Source organism: Mus pahari, chromosome 3 (genome assembly GCF_900095145.1).
Source record: "Mus pahari chromosome 3, PAHARI_EIJ_v1.1, whole genome shotgun sequence".
In the NCBI taxonomy this organism is placed as follows: Eukaryota; Metazoa; Chordata; class Mammalia; order Rodentia; family Muridae; genus Mus; species Mus pahari.
This window is the reverse complement of record NC_034592.1, coordinates 2,244,663-2,262,633: the sequence shown is the minus strand read 5'-3', so window position 1 is coordinate 2,262,633 and position 17,971 is coordinate 2,244,663. Positions and strand designations below refer to the sequence as shown.

General features: G+C 39.1%; 1 protein-coding gene across 1 annotated transcript in view; it reads right to left on the bottom strand.

Annotated features, from left to right (window-relative positions):
- Positions 1 to 17,971, bottom strand: part of Slc39a12 (solute carrier family 39 member 12) — a 104,226-nt gene that overhangs the window by 52,801 nt on the left and 33,454 nt on the right. Inside the window, exons 8-9 of the mRNA XM_021194554.2 lie at positions 6,631 to 6,780; positions 5,244 to 5,351 (exon numbers count right to left, since the gene is read on the bottom strand). Coding sequence (XP_021050213.1) covers positions 5,244 to 5,351; positions 6,631 to 6,780 — 258 coding nt within the window. The remainder of the gene's footprint in view (positions 1 to 5,243; positions 5,352 to 6,630; positions 6,781 to 17,971) is intronic.

Genomic DNA, 17,971 nt, shown 5'->3' with positions numbered 1-17,971 from the left:
GGGTCCCCAATGGAGGAGCTAGAGAAAGTACCCAAGGAGCTGAAGGGGGCTGCAACCCTATAGGTGGAACAACAATATGAACTAACCAGTATCCCCAGAGCTCATGTCTCTAGCTGCATATGTAACAGAAGATGGCCTAGTCAGCCATCATTGGAAAGAGAGGCCCCTTGGTCTTGCAAACTGTATATGCCCCAGTACAGGGGAATGCCAGGGCCAAGGAGTGGGAGTCAGTGGGTAGGGGAGCAGGGGCCGGGGGAGGGAATAGGAACTTTCGGGATAGCATTTGAAATGTAAATAAAGAAAATATCTAATAAAAGAAAAAAGAAAAGAAAAGATCAGGAACTCAAGGCCCATACCTAAACATAATAAAAGCAATATACAGCAAACCAATAGCCAACATCAAACTAAATGGTGAGAAACTGGAAGTAATCCCACTAAAATCAGGAACTAGACAAGGCTGACCACTCTCTCCTACCTATTAAATATAATGTTTGTAGTCCTCGCCAGTGCAATTAGACAACAAAAAGAGATCAAAGGAATCCTAATTGGAAAGGAAGAAGTCAAAATATCACTATTTGCAGATGATATGATAGTATATGTAAGTGACCCCAAAAATTCCACCAGAGAGCTCCTAAACCTGAAAAACAACTGCAGTGAAGTAGATAGATACAAAATTAACTCAAACAAATCAGTGGCCTTTCTCTACACAAAGGATAAACAGGCTGATTAAGGAATTAAGGAAACAACACCCTTCACAATAGTCACAAATAATATGAAATACCATGGTGTGACTCTAACNAAGGAAGTGAAAGATCTGTATGATAAGAACTTCAAGTCTCTGAAGGAAGAAATCAAAGAAGATCTCAGAAGATGGAGAGATCTCCCATACTCATGGATTGTCAGGATTAACATAGTCAAAACGGCTATCTTACCAAAATCAATCTACAGATTCAATGCAATCCCCATCAAAATTCCAACTCAATTCTTCACTGAGTTAGGAAGGGCAATGTGCAAATTTATCTGGAATAACAAAAAACCTAGGATAGCAAAAATTCCTCTCAACAATAAAAGAACCTCTGGTGGAATCACCATACCTGTCCCCAAGCTATACTACAGAGCAATTGTGGTAATAACTGCATGGTACTGGTACAGTGACAGACAGGTAGATCAGTGGAACAGAATTGAAGACCCAGAAGTAAACCCACACATCTATGGTCACTTGATCTTTGACAAAGGAGCTAAAACCATCCAGTGGAAAGAAGACAGCATCTTCAACAAATGGTGCTGGGTCAACTGGCAGTTATCATTTAGAAGAATGTGAATTGATCAATTCTTAACTCCTTGTACTAAGCTCAAGTCTAAGTGGATCAAAGAATTCCACATAAAACCAGAGACACTGAAACTTGCAGAGGAGAAAGTGGGGAAGAGCCTCAAAGATATGGGCTCAGGGGAAAGATTTCTGAACAGAACACCAATGGCTTGTTCTGTAAGATCAAGAATTAACAAATGGAGCCTCATAAAATTGCAAAGCTTCTGTAAGGCAAAGGACACTGTCAATAAGACCAGAAGGCAACCAACAGATTGGGAAAAGATCTGTACCAATCCTAAATCCGATAGGGGGCTAATATCTAATATATATATTTAAAGAACTCAAGAAGTTGGACTCCAGGAATGCAAATAACCCTATTAAAAATGGGATACAGAGCTAAACAAAGAATTTTCAACTGCAGAATATGGAATGGCTGAGAAGTACCTAAAAAAAAATGTTCAACATCCTTAATCATCAGGGAAATGCAAATCAAAAGAACCCTGAGATTCCACCTCACACCAGTCATAATGGCTAAGATCAAAAACTCAGGTGACAACAGATGCTGGCGAGGATGAGAAGAAAGAAAAACACTTCTCCACTGCTGGTGGAACTGTAAGCTGGTACAACCACTCTGGAAATCAGTTTGGTGGTTCCTCAGGAAATTGGACATAGTTCTATGGGAAAATCCAGCAATACCACTCCTAGGTATATACCCAGAAGATGCTCCAACATGTAATAAGGACACATGTTCCACTATGTTCATAGCAGCCTTATTTATAATAGCTAGAAGCTGGAAAGAACCCAGANGTCCCTCAACAGAGGAATGGATACAGAAAATATGGTACATTTACATAATGAAGTGCTACGCAGCTATTAAAAACAATGAATTTATAAAATTGTCAAATGGATGGATCTGGAGGATATCATTCTAAGTGAGGTAACCCAATCACAAAAGAACACACATGATATGCATTCACTGATAAGTGGATATTAGCCCAGAAGCTCAGAATCCTTAGAAAGGGGAACAAAATACCCATTGAATGTGTTACAGAGAAAAAAATTGGAGCAGAGACTGAAGGAACAACCATCCAGAGACTGTCCCACTTGGGGATCCATCCCATAAACAACCATCAAATCCAGAATCTATGGCAGATGCAAACAAGAGCTTGCTGACTGAGCCTGATATAGCTGTCTCCTAAGAGGCTCTGCAAGTGCCTGGAAAATATGGAAGTGGAGGTTCACAATCATCCACTGGACAGTGTACAAGGTCCCCAATGAAGGAGGTAGAGAAAATTCCCTAGGAGCTGAAGGGGTCTGAAGCCCCATAGGAGGAACATCAATATGAACTAACCAGTACTCACAGAGCTCCTTGGAACTAAACCACCAATCAAAGAAAACACATGGTGGAACTTATGGCTCCAGCTGTATATGTAGCAGAGGAATGGCCTAGTTGGTAATCAATGGAAGGAGAGACACTAGGTCCTGTGAAGGTTCTATGCCAGTGTTTAGGGTAATGCTAGAACCAGGAATGGGAGTGGGTGGGTTGGGGAGCAGGAGGAGGGAGGAGGAGGAGAGAATCAGGGGTCTTTTGGAGGGGAAACCAGGAAAGGGGATAACATTTGAAATGTAAATAAAGAATAAGTTGAGAAAACTTAAGGAAAAAAGTTTATGTTGAAAAGATTAAAGAGCTGCCTACATTTAACATTAGTCAAGCTTTCTGGCACAGGTAGGATTAAGTGTTCAGTATTTTCTGTTCGTGTCTGATCTAGTTTTTAAAGCATTAGCTCTATTTAGCCTTCATCGCAAATTCCCCCTTGTATCAGATGCTTTTATTACTAAATGTTCTTTTCACCTGAAAGTGCCTGGAATAAATGCATCTGTAATTCTTAAGTTGTTCATCTTAATAAATCCTCAGCCATAGCAGCAGTTGACAGTGTGAGATCTGTGTTGTAACTCTGCTATCGACTGTTACTGTGTGCATTTTTATCCCTAAGTACAAGACATACCAGTGAATTTCTAAAAACCTGTAAAGAAAATTAGTTAGAAATAGTGACAGTCCTATGGCATCATATTGCCACTCTTCAAACAGCTGTGGTTTGACTTGAAAGAATTTCACTGTGTAACTCATTTTCTTTTAGTTTTATACTGTCATTCTCCATTAACACATCATGTAGAAATAAGTTTGTGCGTGGAACATCCCTTTTGACTAAGAATGCATCTGAAATAAAAGTTCTGAAAAATTAAAAAAAGAAGTATCTCCATCTAATTCAATCACCCAAAATTGTGAAAACTGACAAAAAGTAATGTAAGACCTAGTATCATTGTCACATAACAATAAAACTAGAGTTCATGAGTTAAAATAATAGCAATAGTTCAGAAAATGGGCTATTTGGGGAGAAAGAAGGCTAATGAAGGAGGGAGCTTAGGATATAGATTATCCCCTTGCCTGAATGGGCAATATGCTTATTGTACCTTATCTAGACATGTACTTATAATCACAAGCTCTCTGGTTCTACTAAAACATATAATTCAAATATTTATTTTATACACATTTCCTGAGATCTATATATCATTACACAGTACAATGAAATTTAGAGGCAAGTCTCCAAGACCTTTTCTACATGAAGAAAACCAATAAAGTTTCCATCTTCAACCTATATTTTCCCCCCAAAAAGAAGGGAGAACATCAAATCCATCAAACAGTCTACTATTAATTCAAAATTTTCTTTTAATCCTATGCTTAAATGAAAGATGAGTTGTGGCTACGTCAGTGTGGAGTGTGCAGGCAGCTCAAAACTCACTAAGTCAACTTCAGAAACTTGCTTCCATGTATGTTAGTACTCCAGACCCCTTATTCCAATCCAAGCCATAAAGCCAACAGGAATATGATTTTTCAAACTAATCCTAGCCTCAAGTTATCCTCTTTCATATCAAATTTTAATGTACTTGAACAATAAATATAGCAAGGCTTTAAAATAATTTTTATTTCATTAACTAGACATCATCATCATCATCATCATCATCATCATTCTGTTTTTCTGAGATAAACTTTCACTAAGTAAACCAGGCTGGCCTTAAACTTGAGGCGATCCACTTGCTTCTATCTATCTATGCAGGCAGTGCTAGAGTTACAGGTGTGCACCGCCATGGGCAGCTTTAAAATTACTTTTAAAGGAACTCTTTGATGTTCCTCTCTCCGAGTTAACATTAGATCTGCAATCTCCTGCTAAATTTCTCTGCTGTGTGTGTATTACATGTGTTTCTAGCATCTCTTCACATACAGCTTAGCCTTGAACTTCAACCCCTATTCATGTTTATACATTTATACTTGTGTACTATTCCTATTTATCCTGTTCCTATATGCTTTTGCTTAAGAATTAGAATGAGAATATTTCTTGACCCTGATTGGAATTTTATTTTAAAAATTAATATGGAAAACTCTGTTGGGAAAAATCCATTTGAATCAAAGGTACTCACTGTGGCATGCATCACTAGACCAAATCAGTTCTCTCCTGGAATACTCTCATCCTAGAAAGACCAACAAATCCCTTGCCCAGCATTTATTTGCAACAACCAAGAAATGACTTAGGGTTATACAAAGTGGAAAACCCAAAGGTCAACTGGCTTATTGAGAACAAAGAACTAAAATAATGAAAATTATTATGTTAATCATATTTCACAGTGCAGATGGTGACTGAAATCTGTGGCGTATGTGTTTTGTGCTAATACATACATACATACATACATACATACATACATACATACATACATAAGAGCTTTCAGGCGCTTGCTAAAGTTTTCTCAACAGCTTTTCTCATGGTCAAGAGCAAGTAAATCAGGAATAGGTCCTGATCATTTACCATACCAAGCTTCCTCTGTGCAGTGAGGCTTAAAGGCAGCTGATTCTGCAAACCACTTCAGATTACTGACTTACCAACTGGATGGTTGATATAGACTTGCCTCCACCTGACCGGTCATTTAATTCAGGATTGAGCCCAAGATGGTGGGTATGTCCCACATGTCCATTAACTAATGGCAGGCCCTGCAGGATAAGGACAGCACAAAATTAGTCAGAGGCCAGAAGCAAACATGCATAGACTTTTTTAATCCCATGACTATGTGCTATGTTTTGCTTGTCAATATTTTGGGCTGGACACATGAAAATAATGCCTGGAAAATCTCATAGTGAAGAATATTTATTAAAAAAATATCACCTTGGAAAACTATTCCACCTATTCGGAATGCATTAACAATATACCCTCAGAAAATCTAGCTATGATTGAAAGAGGCCGAAATGGAGGTAGTTTAATATTGTCATTTAATTTTCTAAAAATATAACTTACATAAAATTTCATTTTTATTTCTCTTTGATATGGGTACGAAAATGATTGTCAAATTGTATTGCACCCTGGAACTACTAAGATAACATCTCCCCAATTACATTATCAATTAAGCATTTGTGAACATTTGAACATCTATATTTCTTTTATTCTATGCAATAACATGGACCTTAAATTATGTTCTTGTTGTTGTGGTGGTTGTTATTGTTGTCCTCCTCCTCCTTAATAATAATAATAATAATAATAATAATAATAATAATAATAATAATAAAAAAAAATGTTTCTCACATGTGCATAAGCCCCAGAACTTGTGTGGAGGTAAGAGGACTACTTTGCAGACTGTAGGCCCCTGCATTCCGCAATCTCCTGAAACATTAATAACCATAGTTAAGAACAACACGTTAGAGTAAGCTATGTGTTGTTGAAATTACTGTGTCTTTTCTTACACAGATGAACCCGTGAAGATGTCACTGCGACAGAACTGGGGATCACATCTGGACTCTTGCACATGAGAGGCACTCAACCATCAAAATGATTGCCAGTCCTTTTTTTTAAAAAAACTTTAAACTAATTAGTTATTGGATTAATTTTGTCAGTCAGAGATAGCCCAGGCTGGCCTTGGACTCTCTACATAGCTAAGGATGGCCTTGAACTGATCCTCCATCCTCCATCCCCCAAATACTGGGGTTATAGTCATGTACCATCAAACCCAATTTAGTTAGCGCTGGGGATGGGGTTTGGGTATGGTAGGCAAGTACTCCACAACTGACCTACATCCCTAGGCCCCATTTTATTTTGTTTGTATTTTGAGAGTCTGGCTCAGGCTAGACCTTAAGTTGTGATCCTCTTGTTAGCCTATCAGGTAGCTAGGATTTCAGGTGCGCATGCCCACCTACTGCTTACTTTAACCTTTAAACAAGTCTCTCTGAAATCAAGGGAATCTAATAAAACCTCAAAGCAAAGGATAAAGGAGACACAAACCTTGGTGTTTGGTGATACAAGAAGGATAAAACATTTTTCTATCAAGAAAAATCCATGGATGCCTCCAAGTAGTCCCAACAGTTTCCAAATAAGACTTTGGCTTTCATGGAAATGCCCAAGCTCTGCTTCCCACTTATGTAAACCAAGAACCTAAAAAACAAACAAACAAAAAGACTCAGGCCAGGAAAGCAGATAGGCTAAGAGCAGAACTTCATCACTGCCCCTACTCCTCCAAACTCAATCTCCCAGTCTTATCTTATCCCCAGCTTTGTAACAGAACACTTGCTGTGGCCTTACTTCCCCACATTACCACTGCATCCCTATTTCCAATGGATTACACAGGTCTTCCACTCCAAATTTCCCTTCCTAATTCATTACTATAGCCCAGGTCCCAACTCCAGCAGGCACGACCTAGGAACCCATGGGCTACTCCAGCCAGGGAAGCCAATAGGCTAACTACAGAACTTTACTCCTGTCCTCTCCTGAAAATTCAGTCCCTCCTTTGTGTCCCCTGATCTGTGGCAGAGCTCCTGCTACAGCCTTGCCTCCCTTGCTGCCCTCTGTCTCCAGTACCTATCTCCCTCCTCCGACCTATCTTCCCCCTATTTAACATTTTTTTCTTTCTGTGTGTGTGTGTGTGTGTGTGTGTGTGTGTGTGTGTGTTTGTGCTATTTTTATTAGCTATTTTCTTTGTTTACATTTCAAATGTTATTCCTTTTCCTGGTTTCCCCTCCAAAAGGCCCCTTATCCCCCCACCCCCACTGTTCACCAACCCACCTACTCCTGCTTCCTGGCCCTGACATTCCCATATACTGGGGCATAGAACCTGCACAGGACAAAGGGCTGCTTCTCCCATTGACCAACTAGGCCATCCTCTGCTACATTATGCAGCTGGAGCTATGAGTCCCACCATGCGTTTTCTTTGGTTGGTGGTTTAGACCCAGGGAGCTCTGGGAGTTCTGGTTAGTTCATATTGCTGTTTCTCCTATGGGGCTGCAAACCCCTTCAGCCCTTGGGTACTTTCGCTAGCTCCTTCATTGGGGAACCTACTTAACTTTTGTCTCAATCCTCAAAACCAGCAGGCATTCCCTGAGACACTGCCAGAAGCAGGTAAACTAACTTTCCCACCCCACCCTGTTCTCCAAGTCTAATATTCTAGTCTGATCATTTCACCCATCTCCAGAGCCAACCGTCTGTTGTCCCTTTCCTTTGGTCCCTATCTCCAGCTGATAACTCAGGTCTTCTCCTACAACCTTCTTCCTCAATCATCCTGTTATTCAGGCTCCCAACTCCACTAGCATTTCTCTGGGAACCAACCAGTCAAGCCTGACAGAGAGAAAGGTGAGCTTCAGATCTTTCTCTCCTCTCCTCCATATCCAATCCCCAGGCTCAACCCCAGCTCCTTAGCAGACTACCATTTGTGGCCCCTCCTCACTGACTCACTGTCCTCATTCCCAGGGGACTAACCTAATACTGGAAGAACACCTGCTTTCTTCTCTCCAACAGACCCTCTTCCCAGCCCATACCCAGGCCTAAGTGTTACCAGGAAATACCAGTGACCACACCTACCAAAATACCAGAAGAATTTTCTATCAGGCAACACACAGCCACCAAAACCTAAGAACTAGAGAGAGCAATAAAAACCAAGGAACAAATCACCCATCCAACAAAGACAAGACCAGACATCAGCAACAAGAATTGCAGTCTTCCAAACAAGATGTCTAGAAGTCTGCATAAGAACACAATCAACCAAACGCAGACACTATTGCACATGCCAGCAAAATCTTGCTGAAAGGACACTGATATAGCTATCTCTGTGAGGCTATGCCAATGCCTGGCAAATATAGAAATGGATGCCCACAGTCATCTATAGGATAGAACACAGAGACCCCAATGGAGGAGCTAGAGAAAGTACCCAAGGAGCTGAAGGGGTCTGCAACCCTATAGGTGGAACAACAATATGTAATCAGTACCCCCAGAGCTTGTGTCTCTAGTTGCATATGTAGCAGAAGATGACCTAGTCAGCCATCATTGGGAAGAGATGCTCCTTGGTCTTGTAAACTTTATATGCCCCAGTACAGGGGAAGGCCAGAGCCAAGTAGTGGGAGTAGGTGAGCAGGGGAGCTGGGTGGGGGGAGGGTATAGGGGACATTCGGGATAGCATTTGAAATGTAAATGAAGAAAATATCTAATAAAGTAAGTTAATAAATATGTTACAGAAAATAATAATAATAAAAAAAAAAGAACACAATCACCACAACCCAGGACAGTATATCTCTACTAGATATATATAGACAGTATATCTCCACTAGAGCCCAACAACACTGCCACAAAGGTCCTAAACCCACAACATAGCTGAAGCACAAGACAAGGCCTTAACATTGCTTTTGTGAATATGACAGAGGTCTGTAAAGAGGAAAATTTTAAAAATTCCTTCAAGAAATCTATGAAAACACAAACAAAGCATAAAAGAAAATAAATACAACAGTTCAAGACATGAAAGTGGAAATAGAATAATCAAAGAAAATACAAACTGGGGGATATCTGGAAATGAAAATTTAAAAACTCAAACAGTAACCTTACAGGCAAATATAAGAGATTAAAATACAAGAGAATCTTAAGCATTAAGGACATGAAGGAGCCGGAGTAAAAACCCAGGAAGCTGAAGGTGTCTGAAGCCCTATAGGCGGAACATCAATATGAACTAACCAGTACCCCAGAGCTCCTTGGAACTATACCACAAATCAAAGAAAATACATGGTGGAACTTGTGGCTTTAGTTGTATATGTAGCAGAGGATGGCCTAGTTAATCATAAATGGGAGGAGAAGCCCTTGGTCCTGTGAAGGCTCTATGCCCCAGTAGAGGGGAATGTTAGGACGAGGAATGGAAATGGATGGGTTGGGGAGCAGAGGGAGAGGGGAGGGGATAGGGGATTTTAGGAGGGAAACTAGGAAAGGGAATAACATTTGAAATTTAAATAAAGAAAATATCTAAAAAAAAAGACATGATAAAATAAAGGTATACTTTAGTCAAAGAAAATACTAAATCTAAAATATTCCTTGAGTACAACATCCAGGGAATATGTAATACCACATAAAGACCAAATCTAAGGATTATAATAGAAATTGAAGAAGCCAAAGTAACTCAAGTCAAAGGCACTGTAAGTATTTCCAACAAAATCATAGAAGAAAATTTCCCTAAACTATAGAAGGAAATGCCTATCAAGGTATAAAAAGCACACAGAACACCAAATAGAAAAGAAAAGAAAATTCCCTCAGCATGTAATAATCAAAACACTAAACATACAGAACAAAGAAAGAATATCAAGAGCTGCAAAGGAAAAAGAGCAAGTAACACATAAAGGCAGACCTATTAGACTAATACCTGATTTCTCAGTGGAGAATCTAAAAGCCAGAAGAGCCTAGACAGATGACCTGCAGACTTATAGATCACAGATGCCAGCCTGCATTACTATACCCAGTAAAACTTTCAATCACAATTAGTGGAGAAAATATCATATTTCATGATAAAATCAAATTTAAGCAACATCTATATTACAGCTCTACAGAAGATGCTAGAAGGAAAACTCTAAAGAGGTTAACCACACTTAAGAAAACACAAGAAGGGATCTTTGCTCCGGTGCTCTGCTGGAGAGGCATCACAGCTTCTGGGAAGGATCCCATTTCTGGTTCCAGTCACCCGGCACCTTTCCTGCCCAAGGAGGGGTGTCCGCCCAGGAGTAGTCCCAAGGCCTGAATCAGAAGTCACCCGGCACATTTCCTGCCTGAGGAGGGGTGTCCTCCTTGGGCAGGAAATATCTTCAGCAAAATTATAGAAGAAAACTTCCCGAACCTAAAGAACGAGATGCCCATGAACATAAAAGAAGCCTACAGAACTCCAAATAGACTGGACCAGAAAAGAAATTCCTCCCGACACATAATAATCAGAACAACAAGTGTACTACATAAAGATAGAATATTAAAAGCAGCAAGGGAAAAGGGTCAAGTAACATATAAAGGCAGGCCTATTAGAATTACACCAGACTTCTCACCAGAGACTATGAAAGCCAGAAGATCCTGGACAGATGTGATACAGACCCTAAGAGAACACAAATGCCAGCCCAGGCTACTATACCCAGCAAAACTCACAATTACCATAGATGGAGAAACCAAAGTATTCCATGACAAAACCGAATTCACACAATATCTATCCACGAATCCAGCACTTCAAAGGATAGTAAAGGGAAAGCATCAACACAAGGATGGAAACTCCATCCTAGAAAATCTAAGAAAGTAATCCTTCAACAAACCAAAAGGAAGATAGCCGCAAGAACATAATCCCAACTTTAACAACAAAAATAACAGGAAGCAATTACTTTTCTTTGATTTCTCTTAACATCAATGGACTCAATTCCCCAATAAGAAGACATAGACTAATAGACTGGTTACACAAACAGGACCCAACGTTTTGCTGCTTGCAGGAAACCCACCTTAGGGAAAATGATAGACAGTACCTCAAAGTGAAAGGCTGGAAAACAATTTTATATGAGTCCCTATAACCAATCCAGTTAAAGCAGTGGTTCTCAACCTGTAGGTTACAAGCCCTTTGAGAGTCATATATCAGATACTCTGTATATGCCATATATTTGCTTTATAATTCATAACAGTAATAAAATTACAGTTATGAAGTAGCAATGAAATAATTTTATGGTTGAGGGTCAACACAACATGAAGAAGTTTTGAAATTGACCAAGCATTAGGAAGGAGGAAAAACAATGACTAAGAGACCCAACATAGAAAGAGAATTACAGAAAAATGTCCCCTATGATCATAAATGTAAATTATCTCAATAGAATACTTTCAAAGTAAATTCAAGAACACATAAAAAAGATTATCCACCATGATTAAGTAAGTTTCATCCCAGAGAGGCACAGATGGCTTAACATATGCAAACCAGTAAATGAAATCCACCATATCAACAAACTGAAAGGAAAAAAAAAATCACAACATCTCATTAGATACAGAGAAGGCATTTGGAAAAATTCAACACTACTTCATGATAAAAGTGCTAGAAGGTTTGGGAGTAGTACAAGGGACATAACTAAACACAATAAAGGTAGTTTACAGCAAGCTGCAGACAAGAGCATTCTAAATGGAGAGATCCTCAAAGCAATTCCACTGAATTAGAAACAAGGCAAAGTTGTCCATCCTCTCCATGTTCATCACATTTAAGTCTTAGCTACAGCAATACGATGCCCAGGGAGATCAAGGAGCTATATATTGGAAAGGAAGAAGTCAAAGTGTCTTTATTTTCTGATAATATAATAGTGGCCCTAAAATTTTCCTTGGAAAACTCCTACACCCAAAAACACTTTCAGCGAAGTAGCTGAGAAAAAAAATTAACTCACAAAAATCAGAAGCCCTCCTATATACAAATGACAAATGGTCTGAAAAAGAAATCAGGTAAATAATACAAGAGCCTCAAATTATATAGACTATATTAGGGTCATTTTAATCAGGCAAATGAAAGACTTGTATGATAAAACTTTAAGAAATTGAAAAAGAGATGAGAAGATGGAAAGATCTCCTATGCTCATAGATTGGTAGAATTAACACAGTAAAAATGGCCATCTTACCAAAAGTAATGTAAATCAGATTCAGTTTAATCCCCATCCAAATCCCAACAACACAATCCCTGAAAGGACCATTTCTAGCATCATGGGAACACACATACACACACAGCCTCAGGATAGCTAAAATAACCCTGAATAACAAAAGAACTGTGGAATGTATCACCATCCCAGATTTCAAGTTGTACCACAGAGCTATAGTAATAAAAAAAAAATCATGATATTAGCATAAAAACAGATCTGTTGATCAATAAAATAAATGTAAAGATTCAGACATAAATCCATATATACATGGACATCTGATTTGTAATGAAGAAGCCAGAAATACACAATAAAAAAAAAAAGAAGAAGACAGGATCTTCAAGAAGTGATGCTGGTCAAACTGGAAGACTGCATGTAAAAGAACCCAAACAGATTCATACTAATAACATGGCACAAAATTCTACTCCAAATAGGTCAAAGATCTCAACATAAAACCAGATACACTGAATCAGATTTAAAAAAAAAAAAAAAAGAAGAAGAAGAAGAAGTGGGGAGGGGGGAATAGCTTATACTCATTGATCAGGAAAAGACTTTCTAAACAGAACACAGTTAATACAGGTACTGAAATAAACAATTAATAAATGGGAACTCATGAAAATGAAAAGCTATCCACAGGAAAAGATAGCATCATTTTAACAAAGTAGCAGCCTATGGGATGGGGAAATTTTTGTTTTTACCAACTAATCATCTGATAGAGGACTAATATCAAAACTATATAGAGAACTCAAAACAATAGCTATCCAAAAATAACCCAATTAAAACTGGAGTATTAGTGAAGATTAAAATTAAAATGGAAAGCTATATAGAAAGTTCTCAATAGAAGAATCTCAAATATCTGAGAAATACTTAAAGAAATGTTCAACATTGTTAGCCATCAGGGAATTGCAAATCAAAACAACTTTTGAGAGCTCATCTTAAAAATATCAGGATGGCTAAAATCAATAACCAGTGACAACTCATGTTGACACGGCTGTGGAGTAAAGAGAACACTCATCTATTGTTGGTGGGACTACAAACTTATATAGTTATTGTAGAAATCAGTGTTTTGGTACCTCAGGAAGATGTGAATTGATCTATCTCAATCTAGCTTTGGGAGTTTTAGAACAAGGCTCTATCTACCACCACCTGTAGACAACCATCCTCCCTTTGAAAGACAGCATTTGGTCAGCTACTGGGCCTTAGGAGAAATTGAACCTTTGATAATGGGTCACTAAGTTAGCTAAGTTATCATGCAACCTGATCTGAGCTGTCCATCATGAGCTAGGTGTTATATGATCCAATGAGCCATAAAGGAGGATGTGCATAGTAGTCATCTATTATTAAATGGAAGTGGTATGTACATGGTTGGGCTCAAGCATTTCCTAAAGGTACAAAGAAGTTAGACAGAGAAGTTGCCCAAATAACCATGGTTTCCACTTTCATTGTGATTCTGTCTACTGCCAAATCTGCACCCATAACCCCATGGGTTTTTTTCCTATCATCTGCGGAAGAAGAGAAGACTAGGGCCTGGTTTGCTGATTGTTCTGCACATTATATAGGCTCCAACCAGAAGTGGACAACTGCAGCTTTACAACCCTTTTCTGGGAGAACTCTAAAAGACATCAGTGAAGAGAAATCTTCACAGTGGGCAGAACTCCAGGCAATATATATTGTCATACATATTGCTTGGAAGGAGAAATGGGCAGATGTGTGACTGCTCTAGCCAATGGATTAGCTGGATGGTCAGGGACTTGGAAGAGCATAACTGGAAAATTAGTGAGAAAGATATCTGGAGAAGAAGTATGTTGCTAGATCCCGCCAAACTGGCAAAGGACATGAAGATACTTTTGTCCCATGTGAATACTCATCAAAAGGTGACTTTAGCTGAGAAAAAGTTCAACAATCAAGTATATAGGATGACACATTCTGTGAACAGTCAGCCTCATTCCCTCATGGCTGTCATTGCCCATAAACAAAGGGCCATTGTAGCAGAAATGGGAGAAATGGGAGTTGTGCCTGGGCTTGACAATATGGACTTCCACTCATCAAGCCTGACCTGGCTAGAGCTTTTGCTGAGTGACAATTCTGCCAATAGTAAATACCCTAGATATGCCTGTCACCATTCCCCAAGATGACCAGCCAGAGACCTGGTGACAGACTAACTACAAAACAATGGAGCATTTTCTCTGTGAAAGGACATCAATTTGTCCTTACTGGAATATATACTTATTCTAGTTATGGATTTTCCTTTCCTTCACACAATGCTTCTGCCAAAATTACTATCTATGGACTTACAGAAAGCTTTATCCACCATCGTGGTATTCTGTGTGGTATTGGTTCAGAGCAAGGGACTCACTTTACACCCAGTGAATTACGACACTGGACCCACCAAGGAATTTATTCATCCAAGGAAGTATAACACTGGGTCCATGAACATGATCATTAGTCTTAACATGTTCCCCACTATCCTGAAGCAGCTGACTTGACAGCAAGGTGGAATGGCCTTTTGAAGGCATAGTTAACTGAACCAATTAGGTAGCAGCAGCCAGAGCGCTGAGACAAGAGTTCTTCAAAAGGTGGTATATGCTTAGCCTCAGCTCCCAGTGTATAGTACAGTTTCTCTCATAGCCAGGATCCACAGGACCAAGAATAAAGGGGTGAAAAAGGAATAGTTGCACTCACTATCATCCCTAGTGGCCCACTAGGAGAATTTTTGCTTCCCCATCCCATGGTCTGTATGTTCAGGTTCCAGTGTGGGGAGTACTCCTGCCAGGAGCCACAAGCAAATATTTTATTGAACTGGAAGTATAGACTTACTTTTTGCCACTTTGGACTTCTAATGCTCTTAAACCAACATGGTAAGAAGAGAATAACAGTGGTAGAAGGGGTGATTGATCCAGATTACCATGGAGAAATTACATTCCTCTCCAAAATGAAGGTAAGAAAGATTATGTCTAGAATACAGGAGATGCCTTAGGGCATCTCTTCATGCCACCATGTCCTGTGATTAAAGTCAGTGGGAAATTACAACAGATTCCAGTTCAATAAAATATTTGCTTGTGGCTCCAGGCAGGAAGACAAAGAACACAGACTTGTCAGGAATGAACATATGTAAGTCATTCTTCCAGGAAAAGAACCAAGACCTGCTGAAGTGCTTGTCAAGGGTGGAGGAAATATAGAACTGGTACCACAGGAAGGTAGTTGTAAATAGTAGCTTGTAACCAATCACAGAAATGAGAATTATAGTTGACATGAATGTTTCTGTTATAGTTTGCTAAGAATGTGTTTGTACTTATATTTGTGTCTTTTCTCCATTTTTAATCATTGTATAACATCAATTAAGTGAATATTAATGGTTATCATATTTAAGTTTAAAAGAACGTCACTCAATGGACTTCGTCACCTATTCTAAATTTATAATCTATTTGCAATTGCACTAGGGATAGTTATAGCATGTTGAATGCAATTATAACCTGGTTAAATATATAATGTGCTTTTAAATTAAGTTTAAGTGTAAACGTTATTCATGCTTAGGCATTATTATGACTGAGTTATTGCTTTCATTTGGACATTAATCACAACGTAAGGCAATCCGATTGGGTGTCATGTTGACAAGGGGTGGGGTTGTGATAGTTACTCTTGGTTATAAACTTGACTACATCTGGAAGTAAAACCCAAATGGAGGGCATGCCTCTAAGAGAAATTTGCTTAATTTGAAGTAGGAAGATCTACTTCTAATCTGGATCTTTGAAGCAGGAAGATACAGTTTTTATCTGGATCTTGGGGAGGGAAGACCCACCTTTAATCTAGACCACTCTTTCTGCTGAAAAGCCTATAAAAGGACATGCAAGAAGGGAATTTTCCGCCGGGTGTGGTGGTGCATGCCTTGAATCCCAGCGCTCAGGAGGCAGAGGCAGGCGGATTTCTGAGTCCGAGGTCAGCCTGATCTACAAAGTGAGTTCCAGGACAGCTAGGGCTATATAGAGAAACCCTGTCTCGAAAAACCAAAAAAAAAAGAAGAAGAAGAAGAAGAAGAAGAAGAAGAAGAAGAAGAAGAAGAAGAAGAAGAAGAAGAAGAAGAAGAAGAAGAAGAAGGGATTTTTCCTCTGTGCCTGATTGTCCTTGCCCTGCTAGCAATTCCATTCCTCCACTGGCATTAGATTCTAGAATGCAATAAAACCCAGCTGAGATATCCAGCCTTGTGAGCTAAGCATCTACTGGATTCTTGGACTTTCCAGTTCCAATGGATAAGCCATTGTTGGGTTATCTGAACTTCAGCCTGTAAGTAATTCTAATAAATCTCCTTTCGATAGATAGATAGATAGATAGATAGATAGATAGATAGATAGATAGATAGATAGATAGATAGATTCATTCTATAAATTCTGTCACTCTAGAGCAGTGGTTCTCAACCTTCCTAAATGCTGAGAACTCTTTAGTATAATTCCTCATGTTGTGGTGAGCCATCACCTATAAATTATTTTCAATGCTATGTTATAGTTGTAATTTTTCTACTTATATGAATCATAGTGTAAATATTTTGGGATATAGAGGTTTGCCAAAGGGATTGCAACCCACAGGTTAAAACCTGCTGTTCTAGCGAACCCTGACTTAAAACAACCACTCAAGTACATATTCAAAAGATGCTTCATCCTAGCTCAGAGACACTTGCTTAACCCTGTGCACTGTTGCTCTATTCATAATCACCAGAAATTGGAAACAAAATAGATGTCCCTCAACAGAAAATTGGATAAAAGCAAATACTCCTATTCTAAAATAAAAGAATAAAAGTAGTAAGAGCCTACAGCCTGACATTATACAGAGTGAGAGACCACAGAACACTCAACTCCAAACAAGATGCCTCCATCAAAGCCCTCCCCTCGAGATTCAGGAAACCCTGTGGAAGATGAGGCAGAAAGAATATAAGAGCCAGAGTTTATAGAGGATGCCTAGGAAACAAAGCCCTTTCAAACAGCATGATTGGTGGACATACGAACTCACAGAGACTGTGGCAACACACAGAGGGCCTGTATAGGTCTGCAAAGTTTGGAGTCCTAGAGCTGGAAGGAGAAGTAGACACAAGGCACTTCTATCTCAACCCAGAAGCATCTCCAATTAATTGATAACAACTTGCAAATAAAAATGCAGTTTCCTTCAGGGGAGTCTCACTAGGGAAACAAACTAGGGTAGGCTACATGCCTGGAGGGCCAACTGAAAGTTAGCTACATGCCAGGAGGGCCAATTGAAAATTGACTCAATGACATCTTTGGAGGTTACTTGTCTTATAATGTTATGTCTTATATAATTTCATCTTTTTATTTTCATTTTATTTTATTTTAAGGGTCAGTGTGTCTCTCCTTTTACCCCATAGTACTTTGCATATATATATTATGGCTTCTAGTTTAGTGTTTTTGTGAGATTGCTGAGCATGCAAATGAGTGGAAATCTCTATTTCTTGTGCCTTCTCTGTTTGTTTGTTTTTCTTTTCTTGTTTTGTTCAAATACAATGAGTTAGTTTTATTTTATTTTTATTTTTACTAGTATCCCACAGTAGCCTGTTTATTTTCAAATGAGGAACAGAAGTGGGGGTGGGGATGGAGAGCTGGATAAGAAAGTGTGGGGAGCCGCCCTCACATTCGCCATTACAAGATAGCGCTGATTGTCCTGTGCTCTAACAAACAAACAAGGCA